The 17090-nt window shown below is 50.8% G+C and overlaps 3 protein-coding genes across 11 annotated transcripts in view; 1 reads left to right on the top strand and 2 right to left on the bottom strand.

The window, feature by feature from the left end:
- EPS8L2 (EPS8 like 2) overlaps positions 1-7284 on the bottom strand; it is a 42529-nt gene extending 35245 nt beyond the window's left edge. Inside the window, exon 1 of the mRNA XM_017730467.1 lies at positions 6966-7284. The gene's annotated coding sequence lies outside the window, so the exon portion shown is untranslated. The remainder of the gene's footprint in view (positions 1-6965) is intronic.
- The window catches only part of DEAF1 (DEAF1, transcription factor), an 81955-nt gene that overhangs the window by 44894 nt on the left and 19971 nt on the right, over positions 1-17090 (top strand). The window lies entirely within an intron of this gene.
- Positions 11326-15979, bottom strand: TMEM80 (transmembrane protein 80). 4 transcript variants are annotated; one of them, XM_017730474.1, is made up of 5 exons: positions 14868-15979; positions 14469-14597; positions 13574-13646; positions 13380-13472; positions 11326-12448 (listed from the first exon to the last, which is right to left on the bottom strand). In XM_017730474.1, exons 2-5 carry the CDS (start codon positions 14469-14471, stop codon positions 12243-12245), a joined length of 375 nt encoding a protein of 124 aa, XP_017585963.1. In that variant the 5' UTR covers positions 14472-14597; positions 14868-15979; the 3' UTR covers positions 11326-12242. The 4 variants fall into 4 exon arrangements, with proteins under 4 accessions (XP_017585963.1, XP_017585962.1, XP_017585964.1 ...); XM_017730473.1 differs by having other exon boundaries at positions 14469-15979; XM_017730475.1 differs by lacking the exon at positions 14469-14597 and having other exon boundaries at positions 13574-13667.

Raw genomic sequence — 17090 nt, 5'->3', positions numbered from 1 at the left:
AGCAGCTGTTCCCTCATTCCCTGTCTCTGTGCCATAGGCTGTAGCACAGATCTCAAGGAGAGCAGCACCTCAGTGTCCCTCTCCCATGCTGAAGAACACTGGAAGTTTCATGGCTGAAGTAACAGACATAGGGGTTGTTCCTGGTTTGTTTTTAAGCCTGGAGCAGATGCAGCAGTGGCAAGAGGTGCTTCCTTGTCAAGCGATTGCTCAGGCAGCCGATGGCCCAGCCACACCTTGGGTGTTACCTGCTGGTTCTGGCAGAGACCAGCTATGAGCACAGCTCTGGTACATTTGCTCTCAATTTATCCTGTTGAACCTGCTCCTGCCTCGCTCCGTGCAGCAGCTTCTCTGACAGAGGCGCAGCTTTTCTGCCTTTCTTTTAGCTGCTAAAACTTTATCAACTTATTTTCCAAGTAGCAGCAACTCACAGCACACCTGACAGTCTTGGAGTTATCCCTGAGAGCCTTTCATGCCACTTTCACACTCCTGCCCTGCACCTTCTATTGCAAAAAAAAAAGGTGGAAAAATCCAACCCAATATTTTCCTTGTGTTTTGACTATGGTTTGAATGCCAGGTTGGAGTGGGCATGTGCCTGGATGCTGGACTAGAGCCTTCCTTCACCAATTGGGTTCCCTGCTATGGAAACTCTGCAGGGGCAGCTGGAGATTCTCTTCGGGAATCATGGAAACACAGAATAAATAGATAGAATCACAGAATCAGCCCTTTGACTTCAATGGATCAAACTGTCATTTCCATGGCCCAGATGTACCACTCCCCTCCCACAGTTTGGCAGGGTTTCTGTTCTCCTGAGCTGGAAAAAGAGGTGAATCAGGAATCCACCTGCCTGCATGCCCAGGTCCCAAAGCCATCAGGAGATCAGGCAGAGATGCTGGCGTGCAGGTGCCTGGTGGTACAAGACTCCTTCCCCCACCAGCCTGACGGACGGGACTCTCTTCTCGTGGGGAACAGGATCAAGCCTGTTAAAGTCCACGTAACTCAAATGAGAGGATTTGTTTGGGTGCAGTCTGGGATACCCTCTCCATCACAGAAATCCTGCCTGTGTCACATATCAAGGGGCAGTCCCTTTTGTGGTCAGTGTACCTGGACTGAGGAGCCAACCCTACTACCTAACCTTACCTCCACACCTGCACAGTCTGCCTGGGTACATGTTATTCCTCTTCCTTTTTCAAGGGCTTTTGAAAGTCCCGTATCTCAGCCCAGAAGCAATGCTGGGAGCACCAAGTACCGAAAGCAGGACGAACTGCCTGGCTGGGTGAAAGTCAGAGTTACAGGTTAACTCACAGGAATGGCCACAAACAAGGCCATTCGCTTCTGCCCCAGAGGAAGACATTAATATCTTCCCAGAGAAAAGAGGTTTTAATTAGTGCTCCCTTCTGCATAGAGCCTGGCACTCCTCCTCTGTCTCCTCAGCTGAACACAGCTATAATTAAGAGGCAGTAGTGTCAGGAATGAGAGTAGGCTCCAGCCTATGATTTATTAAGGGATATCGTGGGTGCAATTACCTTTCTCTCTTCTCCTCTCCCTGGTGTTTTTATGAAGTGAATTTACTGATGAAATTATTATCTCAGGCTCAGGCAAATGGACACCTCTGTGTTTATCTCAGCACCAACAGCGAAGTCACTCTTTTGCCTCCATACAGTCACCACTGAAAGCCTCAAATGTGACTTATCATAATGTCATAAATGGATTGGTTTGGGTTGGAAAAAGTTCCATTTCCCTGTCATGAACAGGGACCTGCCCTGTCCCTGCTTTCCACTATCCCAGGTTGCTGCAAGCCCCATCCAGCCTGGCCTTGAACACTCCCAAGGATGGGGCAGCCACAGCTTCTCTGGGCAACCTGTGCCAGGGCCTCAGCACCCTCACAGGGAAGAATTTCTTCCCAATATTTAATGTAAAGCCACCCTCCTTCAGCTTAAGGCCATTTCTCCTTTTCCCGTCACTCCATGCCCTTGTGCATGGAGAAGTTTGGAGGACTTGGAGGAGTCTGTGTCCACAGAGTCAGGTTCTGGCTGGCAGCAGCAGTGGGACAAGGAATGACCCAAGGGAGTCCTGATGGTGGCAGTGAGGAGTGCGTGACTGACTAGGACAAGCCACTGGCATTTCCACAGCAGTGAGGTGGGTCAGGTTTGGGATTCATTTTGTATTTGCCAGTGAGGGAACCTGGGGCTGCCCATGATTTTAGGTGTCAGCTCTGGTTCCAGCAGCCAACACCTGTAAGGCATGAAGAGATTCTCAGCTCCCAGCTGGTTCCCACTTCTGTCCGTCTTGAGAGAGAGGGAAGTTAGGTGTAAACAGTCTGGGGGAGGGTAGTGTTGACTCAGCCTGATCCTAATCGCCATCCCACCAGCAGCACTATTTCACTTTCTGAATCAGCTGTGGTGCCTGAACTTTGCTTTATTGCCATTTGGATGGGCTGCACTTTACCTTTGTAGGATATAAATCTGGACACGTTGAGACTGATAAAGACAGAAGAAGAAAAAATGAAAAAGGAAGCAGGAAGGACTAAACTTGAATTCGAATTATGAAAAGCTTCTGGGGGTCAGTGTCCCAACTAGAAACCAAAAATAGGAAAGAATTTTTTGTTCCATTCCAAGGCAGTGCTGAAAGACCCCAGCTCACAAATGTGGAGTGTTCCTGTTCCATCAGCCATGGAAAGATCTGCCTTCACCTGGGGCAAGGCTGGGTTGTAGGATCATGAGCCGTGAGGGCTCATTTGTGCCACACCTGCCCATCATGACAGCCAAGGCTGTTGCAAAATCCTATCCCATCACCCTGAGGGTGCTCAGCTCCTCCATTCCAGCTGAAATTGCTGCTAGAAGCTGTGGTAGTGTCCAGGGAGTGGGAAAGAAGAGGTAAATAGGTGGGCTAATGCCTCTACAGGTGAACCCCCAAGTGTGGACTAGATGGGGGAAATGCACCCCTGGCTCTGGAGATGAGGATTTCTCGCATTTGAGATGTGTTTGCCTGTCTCAGCAGGACAAGGAGAGCCTTCGTGGGAGATGCTGGTGAGAGGGGTTGATTTGGGCCCTGCTCTGAAGGCAGGGATGGATGTAAGGGCACAGAGCATCCCAAGCAGGGTCTAGCTCCGTGCCAGATGGGCTGGAGCAGCCCAGCCCCTGCCATCAGCCTCTTGCCGTGTGAGGGTCCCCTGATCCCACTGTGCCTGCAGGAACAGGCACCTCCAGGCCTCGCTTGGTGCTTTCAACCAAATCAGGGCCCCAGCAGCTTGTCTGGGCACTTCAGTCCCGGTCCCAGGGCAGCTGAGCAGAAAGAGAGTGTGACTCCTTGCTTCTTCCCGGGGGTTGGAAGCTTTTGTTCTGTTCCTCAGCAGATGCTCAGTGGCAGTAAGCACGTTGCAGTAATGCCCTTGGGAGCACTCGGATAATGGGAACAAGAGCTGGGCTCTCCTGGGGAATTGCAGTTCAGGTGAATGGGAAATATCTCCAAACCGGTCCAGCTCAGCTACACACCCTTCCCTCCCTTCTTAATTGCAATTCTTCCTAATTTATCTGGATTACCAGGAAGTAAAATGCCAGGACTCTTTTGGCTACCCCCCTGGCATTGTGCATTTCAATTTTGGAGGCGGTACTGTCGCCAGCCCAGGAGAAAGGAAAACTCTCGCTGCCTTGGGAAAAGACAAACCATCACCTATGTGCAGAGGCGGCCATGTCCATGTGGAAGCAGCTCTCCCTGGGTCCCCTTCCTTTCCCTCTTGACACCTAAATATTTTAGGGATGGGTGATAGCATTTTTTTCCCTGAGCTTGACCTTTCAAACCCACTGCAAGCAGACAGAGATACTGTTCACAGCCTCCCCACTCCATGAAAATCCTTCTGCTCTACTCCATTCCTGACTGTGGTCTTGTCAGCAGGTGGGGATCCAGAGCCAAACTGTGCTCTCAGGCCTCCTGGGCCTCCTTGGATCTTGTCTCCTGCGTCTCTCAGGTGTTGTACAGTGCCTGGCACCATTTCTGATGGTGCAAGGACTCTCCTACAATGCGGGTGGATGAGCAGAGAGGGTTTCTGTAGTACCACCCTTCCCCTCCCTTGGAGTGGGAAACATGAATACCTCCTGGACAGGCAGATGGGTATTTTTCTGGGCACTTTCTGAGCCTTGGCCAAACAGGTGGCTCAGCAGGCCGTGCTGGCAGAGCCAAGTGCTGCTGGATCTGCCGGTGCTCTACGGGAGCTGCCATGCCAGGCAGATACTGAGCTGCTGGTAAAGCTCTAGCGCAGTGCAGGAGATCATCCCTGTCACTCCAGGAAGTCTGTGGACTTTACTTGGCACTTCTGCTTGGGGGTCACTAGGCTAGGCTCAAGTATTTTCCAAGGGTGACTGTTTTATTGCCAATGACACCAAACTCGCAGGCTAAAGGCCGTGCATTCCTGTCCGCCCCAGAGGGAAGGGCAGCACTGCTGACTGCATTCGTGGAAAGGAGTCATGAGCCCTGACCAGCCCCATGCAAGGACAAAAACGTAAAGTCTTCTTCAAAACCACAAACCTGCCCTGACCCAGCACTTCAGGGAGACCATGGCATGGAAGGGAGAAAGCCAAGAGTATGACGGAGAGTCAGCACCCCCGGCTGCAGCCCTCTGGGAATAATACTCCAAGAGTTCCCCACGCACTCAGGATTTATTTCATATGGATGTTTCTCAAGCCCACACAAGCCAACGCATTTGTTCTCCCTGTTTCACTCCTTTCTTTTTTGCTACAAGGGCTGAAACCTCCCAAGTCCTACAGCACATTAGTGTCTCTTCTGAATCTTTCTGTTCCAGAATGATCCTGTGAGCCTATGAAAAGCATTTTGTTTTCCAGCACATTCCAAGCCATCTCATCCAGGGGCAGATGCCAGCAAACCTCTGGCAGGTTTGGACCTGCAGCCATGCCCCAGCAGGGTCTCCTCTCAGGACCTACAGCCCGGTTGAATGACCAGAGTGGAGCAAGCAGGCCAGGGTTCCTCCTGTGCGACCCCTCCCTGTCTCTTCGTGCCCTTGGATGAATCCAGGCAGGCAGCCATGACAATTTGTCATAGCCTGGCAAAATGGTGGCTACTGTGACATTACCACAGACAGCATCTGCTCTGCAATGTCCCTCACAGAATCATCATGGTTGGAAGAGACCTTCGAGATCATGTAGTCCTACCCTCGACACCATCCATGGGAGTTGGGCAGATGGAGCCCTAGGATCTGCAGGGCTATTTCAGGCTCAGGGCTGGGCTTTGTCACTCCGACTGATGGCGAGTGGTTTGCCGTCAGCAAAGGTGGGCACTGAAGGCACATTCTGTCTGTCCCTGTGATACCTATCCTGTGGCTCAGAAGACATTTCCTGCTGGTGCTGAGCAGCATCCAGGCTGCCCACCTCTGTCATGGTGCCTGTGCCCATCCTGACATCAGGGTTGATGGCAGAGGGGCAGAAAGCCAAGGACTCAAAGCTTGTCTTAGCAAACTGCTCCCAGTGGTGTGTGCACGTCACAGCCGTTCTCCAGCGTCACTCACAGCTGTTCCCTTCCCAGGACTTCACCAACAGCCAGTTCAACAATGCTGGTGCTAAACTTTTCCTCAGGTGCCTAAAACCACTCCCAGTTCCTCTGAGCTCTATGATTATATGACAAACCCACCCTGCCCTGCTGAGTACAGTGGAGTAGATCCTGCTCTAGACCACCTGGAGGGCTGGAATACAGCTGGAAGAGCACCAGTTCCTTGGCCAGCCTTCCCAAGGCTTCAGCTACGGAAACCACCAGCAGGAGCAACGCAGGCCTGACCACAGTGGAACTGAGCTGTAGTGTTGTCCCAAACACCAGTTCAAGCCTTTGTTTTAAACAGGGCCAACCAACGACCTCTCACAGACACCTTCCCACAGTGAATCCCAAGTCCCTCTTCCCAGTCCTGTTTTAAAGGGCTCCTTGATTCAGCACTGCTGCCTACCCTTTCTGTCTGTGAAGGACAGAATCAACTGAAAACTCGGATCACAGAGCAAAATAGAGCAAGGAATGTGCTGCTGCCTGTGGCATCCGCAGGTGAAACCCTGTGTGGGTCCCTGCTGTATCAGCTGGGGGCTGAGCCTCTGGCTGTCACATCTTTTCCTCAGACAAAGTCCTTTTTAGGGGCACATCCCAGCCAAGCTCTGGTACTCCTGGATGAGCAGCTACTGATGGATCTGATCCGTGCTTTTGGAGCAGCCCAGCAACAGAAGTGTTAACTCCCTGTTGCCCTAATTACAGCGCGGCAGTCACCGGATTTTACTACTGTGCTGTGTCACAGTTATTTCCAGTATTTGAAAATAATGTTGGTCACATCATTTGTCCCTGAGCCTTGTCCTCGGTGGAGTTTGCACCAGCATTTTCCAGGAAAATAAGAGAAAGGGGACAGGAATGCTGTGACTCGTTAACGTGGATGAAAGCTCATCAGGAGGCAGAGCTGTCACGAGAGGGAACAGGGCAGCTCCGAGCTTCCCTCCGTGCTGAAATCGGGTGGTGAATCCTGCCAGGATCAGGGGTAGGGAGATCTCACCCACCAAGAGCAGCAGGTCCTTGAGGGGCCCGGCGGAGAACGGCCAGAAGTTCTACACATGTCCCCAAAAGAGGAAACCCCGAGGTTTGCAAACAAACAGCTGCTCAAAGCTACGTCTCCAGACTTCATTACGAACAGAAAAAAAGCCTCGTTCTGTGCCAAATGGACATTTTGCTGCCAAGAAAGTGCCACCTACTGGATCTCACCTGGTGGGGAATCACCAGGACGGGAAACAAACTCAGAAAACACAATGCTGGGAAAAGTACGTTTTTTCATCTTTTTAAACTAAAACAACAGAAAACTACACTGATAGTTCTCCCAGCCACAGCCCCTCTCCAGCCGTGCTCCCTCCACAGCAGAATCAGACAGACTTTTGAAGTGGATAAAAGCTGGGGAGGGGGATGTCAAGTTTTAGGGCTTGCAAAGAAGGACTCACCGGTGCTGAGAAGCCGCTCTCGTCTCCCGCAGTTCGCTCAGCTCCCGTGAGTTCTCTCCCAGTTTTCCGTGCCCTCCTACTTAAATCCTGCTGCCATTCTCCAGCAGCCAAGCTCCCTGTCCTCCCTGCACAGGCTGTGAGCCCGGTGCCCCGAGCGCTGAAGGAGTGGGAGGCAGAGCCCACCCGGCAGCCCGGCCTGGGGTCCCCGTGCTGTGGTTCCCCTCTGCCCTTTCCTCCTGGTGCCGCTCGCCCCGAGTGTCTGAGAGCAGGTGACAGAGGTTTCTTGGCAGAGGAGAGAGGAGGGGAGGGATGTGGAGGCAGCGAGAGGTGGAGCTGGGACCCGGAGCAACAGGTTACTGTATAACCAGGAGCCGGTGGCCCCGGGAGCGCCGGGGGCGGCTGCACCCTTCGCCCACTCCCCGGGCAAGGCGACCAAGAGCTCAGGAGGGACGTGTTAAACTTCGGGTTTCCTGCTCCCGAGAACATTTTGTACCCAATGGGAAAGTTGAAGGTGGCGAGGGGAAGTGAAGGAGTGCTTGGAGCTCAGTTTTCCATCGCCGGTGAGAGAGGGGACGTGCTGCCCGACCGCCTCATAGGGGGAACAAGGCACCTTTTGTGCAGCCCAGGGCTCTCCTCCGCGCTGGCTCGCGGGTTGTTTTCCTCCAGCATCGCTCCTGCCTGCTCTCTGTCCCGACGTCTGCAGCAAGGAAAGGTGTTGGGAGATGGAGGGAGAAGGCAAAGCGTCCTCTCTCTCACATTCCCCAAAGCAATTGGGGTGCAGAGCAGAGTCCCCTTCGGGGTACCCCCTCTGTGGCACTGTGCTCCTTGGGGTTACGTGGCCATAAAGCCCCTCATTTTGTCCCAGCTCTTCCATGAAAGGTTTAGATGGGATACTGGGAACAAAGCCTTCCCTGTGAGGGTGCTGAGGCTCTGGCACAGGTTGCCCAGAGAAGCTGTGGCTGCCCCGTCCCTGGAATTGTTCAAGGCCAGTTTAGACAGAGCTTGGAACAACTTGGGCTAGTGGAAGGTGTCCCCAGCAGGGAAAATATCAGCTGGGTCATACAGACGTGTCCATGGCAGGGTGGGATCCTTCTGGTTAGCCATTCCTCTCCCAAAACGGAGGCTTTTAAGTGTTTTATTGAAGTGCAAGTGCCTGCAGGCCTCCCTACCATGCCCACGCTCCGTGTTGAATCCCCGCCGTGTACATGTGAAGTGAGACCCCGTGTCGCTGGCCCTGGGAGGAAACAGCTGTAACTGTGACACTAGGGAAAGAAACAAGGAAAAATTTCCCCTTCAGGACAGCGGTCTGGGAGAAGCCCAAATTCCTTAGCTCGACATATGCTGAGTTCCCCGCTGCTGTGGGTTTCTTTGAGGGGCTTGTGCCCAGCGCAGGGGCTGGCCCGGGTCCAGGCGCCGCACGGAGGAGCCGCCCCGGTGAGTTCCTGTGGGAGGAATGCGGCCGGGTGAGCCGGGTGGGCAGGCGGAGAGCAGCTCCCTGCCTGACAGTCGGGATGTCGGCAGCTCGGGTTTGACAGGAACACGACCTCTCCTGCAGCGGGAGAACACGAACCGATACTCGGTGTGACATTCCCTCCCAGTGCCCCGTCATCCTCCTCGCCGGGATCCCATGGGGATACATTGCGAAAACACGGCCAGCCCTAGGAAAAGCGGGATTTAGGGAATGCCTGCCGTACCAGGCAGGAGAAGGGATATCAGTCCAAAACAAGGGAAATGCAGTGGGAGTGTCAGCTGTGCTGGAGCCTGGTGAGCCTCAGCAGCTGGAAGGTTTTGTGCAGGAGATCCCTACTCCCTGAAATGCATCACTGGGGTATTTCAGGAGGACTGCTGGACTGGACTGACTTTCCTGGGATGCAAACGGGGAGTTGTCAGGATGGTGTTCTAAGGCACTGCTTCCTATCCAGCTCCACATTCACAATGAAGACAGGGCTACTGTGAGCTGCTGTGCCCCACAGCAAATCTCTTAACTGCTCTGCAGAGGCAGCAACTTTTCCTCTGGGCAGGGAAGAAAACCACAGCAGAGCTTATTACACCTTCCCTGCTGTCCCACCTGACAGCTGGTGCCGGTGGGGGTGGGCCAGAGGCAACTGTAGAATCATGGAATGGTTTGGCATGAGTGAATCATCCTGTGGCATGGTGGCGGTTCCTGGCGTGGCTCCCACGTGTGGAACCAACTGAGTGCATGTCCTTGGCCTCCCTCCTTCACCACAGCACCAGGCCACTCCAGAGGGACTTCATAAAGTCATGGACCCGTAACACCCTATCTCCCAGTATCTCCAATTTGGAAATCACAGGAGGCTGACTTGCCTCTCAGGATCAGCCTTTTAAATCAGCTTGGCGGCAGACACCCCTGTGATGGCTCAAGAACAAAGACTTGTTAAGTAAACACCACCCAAACCCAGCTCCTCAAAATATGTGTTCCTCTAAATTTTTAATGCTGTTTGCATCCAACTTGCTTGTCCTGTTTCAGAAGGGCTGGGCCTCGTAATTAAAAGCTCCAGCGATTTTATGTCTGGCAAATGTCATCAATGGCTTCACTATGTGTGCCCTGCTTCTCCAAGCAGTGGGAACGGTTTGGAAAGGAGCTCCTGGTTAGGGGAACTCTCTGAAGCTGATTCACTTTGGGTCTTTGTACCAGCTCAGCATCGAGAGATGCCACCATGGAATCAGGGACACCAACACAGTGACAATTCCCGTTGAAAGTCCGGAAGTACCTGGGAGGAAGGAGCTGTTTGAAGCTTCCAGGCTTCATCCTTCATCACGAAGCACAGGGCTGTCAGCAGCAGCAGTATCCCACAAAAGAGTTCATGGACAATTTTATCTGAAATTGGAAAACTGAAACCAGAGCTGTCCTGCTCTTGGGAAGATGCAAGTCTAGGTTGGTGCCAGCTGACCCCAGCAGGCACCAACAGCCAGCCAGGGCTCTGAGCAGTTGGAGCCATCAGGCCCTGCTCTGAAACAAGCCCAAAAAGTCATGTGTGTTATCCTATGTGCTCATGGCTCACTATCAGCAAGTACTGGCACTCTCTGCTGATCCTTGTTTTTCACCTGGGTGATGAGGAGGGCGCAAAGGGTTCACCATGTTTTATAATACATATTTTGTATTTATTTTGTTTGTGCTGATCACCCCAAGAAGGTGAAGCACAGGGGCTGTGAATCAACATTAACCTATGTGACCCTGTTTACCATTTCACCTGCATTCAGGTAAATATCCCACTTTGCAATATTCCCTTTAAAGCCTGTCAGTTGTTCTGTGGGCAGACCTTTGTGTAAGGCATATGCAAACACCAGGAAAAGTTTGTGCTTTTTTTTGTGCCCATCCAGGAAGTTTTGCTTGTGTGCTTTGATCGTTAACGGGGCAGGGACAGCTCGGTATGTTGGTCACTCCTCAGAACAAGCATGTGATGGCACATTCCATCATGCCAAACAAATCTGGGAGGACAAATAGGTGGGGGCTCCATTCAGGCAGATTAAGCACAGGAACATTTGGTCGTTCAGTTTCCTGGGTGCTCCTTAGCCCCAGTTCTGCTGCTGTGACATTTCCATGGGAGCAGCAAAGGGCCGGCTGTGCCCTGGCTTAGCAGGACCTGTCCAAGGGGATTTGTGCCAGTGGGTACTTTGATCATGACTGTCAGGTGGTGAAATGTGGACAGAACTTGCTGTTACCTGGCCTGGGAGTAGAAAGATTGGGGTGCAAGGGACTTTAAAGCTCATCTCCTTCCATCCCCTGCAAAGGGCAGGGATACCTTCCACTAGACCAGGCTGCTGCAAGCCATGTCCAACCTGACCTTGGACACTTCCAGGGATGGGGCAGCCACAGCTTCTCTGGGCAACCTGTGCCAGGGCCTCAGCACCCTCTGAGTCACAAATTATCTCATCTCATCCAAACCTATCCTCCTTTGGCTTGATGCCACTCCCCCTCATCCTGTCACTACATGCCCTTGTGAAAGGTCCCTCTCCAGCCTTCTTGTAAGCCCCCTTTAGGTACTGGAATCCTTAAGGTTGGAAAAGCCCTCCATGATGATCAAGTCCAACCACTGAATGACTGAGGGATGAAACTGGGCCCTTCCACAGAACTTCTGTGTCTTTTGTCCCCCACCAGAAAGCAAAGAGCAGCATGGCTGAGGTGCCACAGGCCTGCACCCCACTATTTTCAGCCCCTGGCCGAGTCCAAATTAGCTCAGACCTTCTCAGGGCAGGAGAAGGGGCTATACACAACAGCAGGATCAGGATCAGGCTGAGAAGAGGCTTTCACACACATCCAGGCTTGCCCAAGTCTTCCTTTGGGTGACTTAGCTGGAGCCCAAGATCTGAACAAGATGCTCTGCACTTCAAACACTCCTTAGATCTAAACCATTATTTATTTGAATGAATAAATAAATACAAAAATAGGAACTTCTGAATACAAAATCGGCTTCTTCAAAAACCCAGAAACTCCCAAAGCTTTCCATTAACATATATTTTTGATACAGTAAAAAACTGTGCACTTGCACCAGTTAGAAGGTAAAAGACAGGCTTGAATGTAGTAATTTTTGCAGAATAGCAGAAATAAGCACATTTAACACCAAACAGAAATAAGCCTGCCAACATGCTGTTGGACTTTTAAACAGGACAGAAGGGAAAATGAATGGTGAATGGTTTTGTTAATTTAAAAGCCATCCTGTTTAACCAAACATCCCCTCACGCAGTGTGTCAGTAAGAATTGGCTGCCAAACCTTGTGGCTTGGCTCTCCAGGTATGCACAAAACCCAGTTCCACTCTCCCCCACTGGGATACATCGGGTTCTGCCCTACTAAAGTCAGGGAAATTACCACTGAGGTCTAGAAACACAAATGAGAGCAGGAGAGCAGCTGTGCCCTTAAACATGGACGTGTGCGTGGCAAGGCACAAGTGAGCCCTGGCCTGATTCATTTCTGTGTCACTTGGGCTGCATGTTGCTGCTGTGCCATGAAAACTCCCACCATGCCAGCAGCACTGGCTCCTACCCTGTGTTAGGAGTGGGTAATTAGTACTGATCCCTGGTGAATGCCAGAGCATGATGGGTTTTGCTGATTTATCCCTTGCCTTTGCCCATAAATAAGCCAACGGTGGGACAGCGTCACACATCTGCTGGGCAGGACGCCTCTGTCCCCAAAACTTTTAATTTAAACAGAGAGAAGCTTTACAGGGTTTTTATATACAAAGGAATTCAATAGTGGAAGTGAAGCCCCACTCTTTCAGAGAAGGAATGTGTGGAGGGCTTGTGGGAAGGGGCCAGGCTCAGCTGACAAAGGCAGCGATGGCCATGACCTTGAGCCCCGACTCGAGCCCGTAGGCCGAGAGCAGCACCGCGTTGAGGAGCACGTCTGCCCACAGCACGTAGGTCTGCCACAGCAGCAGGTACACGCACAGCACCACGCTGCCCACCGTGAGCCCCAGGCTCAGCCCCAGCGGGGCCTCTGCTTCTGTCAGGTTACCCTTGAAACCTGCAAGGAAACAGAAACCAGAGGTCTGATTTGTTCTGACAAGAGCTCAAGCTGTAACTCGAGAAGATTTCTGCTCAAAAAAGGCCCTGGACCTTGCTCTTACCGAGTCCTAAAAAAGCTCAAAATACATTGAAATACCAGCCTAAATCAAGGCTCTGCCAGCAAACAACAAACCCAACACCAAAGACAATCCATTTTGAAACAGGAAAATGAACCAAGGTTAATCTAAACAAGAGAGCCACCAGCTCATCAGTTGATAGTCACAGCCAGGGCACCTCTTCTTACCACAGAGAATCACTTCTGAAGCTGCACCGTTCTGAGCACTCATCTTCAACCGCCCTGAGCCCCCCAGCCCCGCACTCACACATGGTGACCTCGGTGCACTCCAGGAGTCCAATCCTCATTTTCAAGTCTTATTCCCTGCTAATCTATTCCTGTTTCAAATGACTGTCATTGTGGAGAAGCTGTCCTTCTCTCTTCCTTGCAGCTTATTTCCAAGCTCAGCTCAGTAGATTTTGGTGTTTAACTACATTAGAGTTGAAACCTGCTTCTTTATTCATGGATCGGGCTCCAAGCAAATATGCAGAGAGCTTTAAGGCAGCAGAACAAATCCACCCCTAAAGACACTCAGATTGATTCAAGAGCCTCACCGTGCATAGATGTCTTGGGAATATTGAGCAGATTTTAATGGTGATTTGGGTTTTTTAAAAATTGGACTTGAAGAAGTTTTAGCATGCTCTGGACAGGGTCAGGAGGCCCTTCCTGCCCTTCCATCTTAGTGACAGGAAGGTGTTGGTGGTGCTTGCAGGTGTCCTCAGGAGTGAAAGGAAAGGTGTAGGGGTCTCCAAATATCTGCTCAACTAACAGACTCCATTTCCAAATGATTCATGTTTACAGATTACATTCCAGGTGCACTGATAACATGACCTACCCAAGTACAATCGAAGCACTTCCAGAATGGCCAAAAGGAAAAGCACAGCAAGATCAGGAGCCAAAAAATCATCTGGATAACTGAAAACTTGACCTGGAGAATAAACCAGAGTAAATAAAGCAGGAAAACACAGCAGGACAAAGCCCAGCTGTGCATCAGCACGGCCTGCTCTGCGGAAAATACCTGCAACTTACTTTTGTAAATGATCATTGCAAGAGTTGCCAGGAAGTAGAAGATGTAATAAATCCCATTTACATAAAGCAGGATCTGTAAGGGAAGTGATGACAGCTGAGAACTGTTGTTAAGGATTTCTCATAGTGATGAGGTGGGATCTATTCCATAAAATCACCATTTCCCAGTAACCCCAAAATATACTGCACTCTCTCTCCATACTGAATGGTGCAGCTATGCCTGGCCTATGGGGAGGGTTCAGGAAGGAACTTGAGGCTGCAAACACCACAGGCTGGGATAAAAGCTTGCTGTTTCAGGCTTGGCTTTAGTTCCTTTTTAAAGGAATTTTATTTGGTCTGTAGTGGGGCATCCATTAGCCTGAGGAAGTGGGGGGGATGCATATGTACATTGCCCCAGACTACTTCTACTGACCTCTTTGTCAGCCTTAAGGAAGTTGACAGAGAGTTGGCAAACTCCATCAACCTTGTGTTTGGAGGTGGCTCTGTGCAGCAGCCAGGCCTTGTTCGTCCCCACAGCATGGAAAAGCTGTCCTCCATACCTGTCTGAGCTCAGCTTTGAGATGCAAATTCCTAAGAAACAGCCTTAATTCACTCCCCTCTTTCCCCCAGCCCGTTTCAAATCCTACAAATATCTCCAAGCAGGGATTTCAGCCCAGGCATCTTTTACAGGAACTGCCCATCCCGTTTCTAAACCCACCCACGCACCATGGATGGATTCCAGTTCCCAGAGCAGCTCATTTTATTAACACAGAACCAGGTTTTGGGGTTTTTCCAGTTGAAGGAAGGTGGAGCAAAAAATTACTAGATAGGTTCTAAGCATGGAAATCTCCAGAGCCAAGGGTGTCTCCTCCTAGGAAGTTACTTGGATCTTGGCAGGAGTAAAGGTGGGGTGACTTACCATAAGAGAGGAGGAAGTTACTACTGAGAGCTGCTTTTACTATCTCTTGTCAGCTGTGTCAGCTGTCTGTGAGCTGTGATGCAGGGGGTGTGTCCAGCAGTCCATATATGCAATTTTTAGCCTCCTTTCCTAAGAAAATGAGTTAAGTCATGACTGCAGGGGGGCTAAAGGGGTTTCTGCAGGAGCAGGAGCCCATCAGGGCCAAATCCCAGCTAAACCTGCACAAAACATCTTCCCTTGGAAGCAATGGGGTTGTGCTTCCTGTGGATGACGCTGATGGAAAGCTCAGGAGCACAGCCCCAGCACTGTGCAGAGCTACTGGGGAGAAGATAGGAATCCACTTGAGGCAGTCTTCTTGAGGATTCCCGCATGCAGGGAGCAGTGGTACAGAAAGGATACAATCTCTGATGTTCTTCCTTTGCATGGAGAAGGAGAAAATAAAGAGAAGAAAATAAGTCTAAATCCTGAAACATTCTAACAATGGTATCTAAATGCTGGGAGGAATCTCTTTTTTCACCTTCCAGGAACATTTATTGTTTTCCAGATAGTGGAGCTCAGGTTCCAAAAATAACCTTTTCACCTAGATGAAGCCTAAAACAATTTGGGGGAAATCCCTACTGGGAAAAGCCACTTTCAGTGAGGAACTTTAGGCTCTTTCTAAGCCTGAAGGAGTGCACAGGCATTACCCAGAACTTGTTCATCCTGTCCTTTCCCAGCAGATGACACTTCATCCCCTCTAACTATGCAGGAAGGAGGTGAACATGGGAACCAGAAGGGACCATTTGCTTGTAAATTGTGAGAAAGTTTGTGGAGAACACAGAGCTCCAGGGTTCCTCTAAATACCATCCCTCCAAATGTCATCTGTCCGAACCAGTCCAACCCTTCACAAAGTCATTCCACGTCCAACCTCAGTGTGTTCTGACTGCCCACAGGAATCAAACCAAGTATTTCCAATGACCCAACCAACACATTTCACTTTCTTATTATTTTCTGAAAAAATCACATAAAATTGCCATGCAACATGACAGCACCGACCTACTGGAGCACCTCTTGAGTTCCTCATTAATATTCTCAGCCTCTCTGAGACACAGTTGGGATTTCTGTTCCAGGGAGAGTAAAACCTGTGAAAGGCCATTTCATCTGTCTGCTCAGGGACAGCTCATCATTGTCACGCCGCCATCCTCATCCCCGGATTCCTGAAGTCAATGTCCTCTTCACCTCAGATTTTTATGCACTTAGGCCCAAATTAATTCCCCCTAACTCCAGGCAGCTAATTAAGGTGTCCAGTTTGGGAACACAGTGGAAACAGGCACATGATTTTAGGTGATTAACGTGTCCATGACCTGAAATGTCTCCTGGACCTGATCCTCTCCTCTCAGCTCTCTGTACTGGGACTGGGGGCTCCAAAACTCATCCTGTTACTTAGGAGTGACACGACAAGGGAGAATGGCTCTGATAATGGAAGAAATTCTTCCCTGTGAGGGTGGGGAGGCCCTGGCACAGGGTGCCCAGAGAAGCTGTGGCTGCCCCTGGATCCCTGGCAGTGCCCAAGGCCAGGCTGGACAGAGCTTGGAGCAGCCTGGGACAGTGGAAGGTGTCCCTGGCCCTGGCAGGGGGTGGCACTGGATGGGCTTTAAGGTCTCTTCCAACCCCAACCATTCCAGGATTCCATGTTCATTCAATATCCAAAAGTGCAGCTACACCACTGATGCTGAATTGTATGATGGTTGGAGTCATACAATTCCCATAGGCAACTCTGAGTGAATTCCCTCAGGGCAGTTCCCCAGCTTTGTATCTGAACTCTCCTTAATCCTTTCCCAGGAGAGGGCAGTGAGCCTCCTGCAGCCGCTCCAGGCTGGGATGGCAGCCACTGTTCCTGAGGATGTGCTGCCTCCCCCAGAGCGACCGGGACATTCAGGGATAAACCCTGAAACCCCACAGCACACCCGGGAGAGGGACTCTGGAGTCAAGAGGGATTATTAAACCACCTGAGTATATCATTTCAGTGCTTCACCCAACAAAATCTTACGTATTATGGTTATTTATCCAGGCTGGTGCTGATTTTAGAGTGAGTGACATTGACAATGGGGATTTGAGGTGGAGCATGGCCCATTTTCTAACAAAATGGCTTCATTTTTAACATAAAACTGTATTAAAGGCAGCAGCTGTGGTGAACATCACCCAGAGCACCTCACTGCACACTTGGGATTACAATTTTTTTTTTACGAATTCGGCAAAAATTTTCTAAACCACCCATATCTACTCAGGGCAGAAACTTACATTTTTGGGAAAAAACTTTGACCTCTGTGAAAGATTTGGAAATTACTGATTTTGACCACACTAAGGATGAATTTTTTCCCCTCTGGATCCCAGCAGTTCCTAATTTGAAGCAAAAATGTGGATTTTTATGCGGCGTCTCTCGGCCTCAGGAAAGCGTCCTTCCCGGGGTCAAGGTGCCTCCTCAGCCCGCACATGCGCCAAGGCTCTGCTCACGCGCTACCGGGATCTGCCTCAGCGTGTCGGGGCTGTCGCGATATGCCACCGGGGCTGGGCTCGACCTCGGCCCCGCCTCGCTCTAGTCATGTCCCCTGCAAGAGGTCACCTCTAGCACGGTGGGAGATA

This window comes from Corvus brachyrhynchos, unplaced genomic scaffold (assembly GCF_000691975.1).
Source record: "Corvus brachyrhynchos isolate BGI_N302 unplaced genomic scaffold, ASM69197v1 scaffold323, whole genome shotgun sequence".
Classification (NCBI taxonomy): domain Eukaryota; kingdom Metazoa; phylum Chordata; class Aves; order Passeriformes; family Corvidae; genus Corvus; species Corvus brachyrhynchos.
The sequence above is the reverse complement of the archived record's forward strand: the minus strand, read 5'-3'. Positions and strand labels throughout refer to the sequence as shown.

Excerpts from the sequence above, each read along its gene's own strand:
- TMEM80 (XM_017730473.1), bottom strand. Across the intron at positions 13,473-13,573 it reads TGCAATGATCATTTACAAAA|GTCAAGTTTTCAGTTATCCA; the intron begins GTAAGTTGCAGG and ends TTTATTCTCCAG. Across the intron at positions 12,449-13,379 it reads AGTGCTTCGATTGTACTTGG|GTTTCAAGGGTAACCTGACA; the intron begins GTAGGTCATGTT and ends GTTTCCTTGCAG.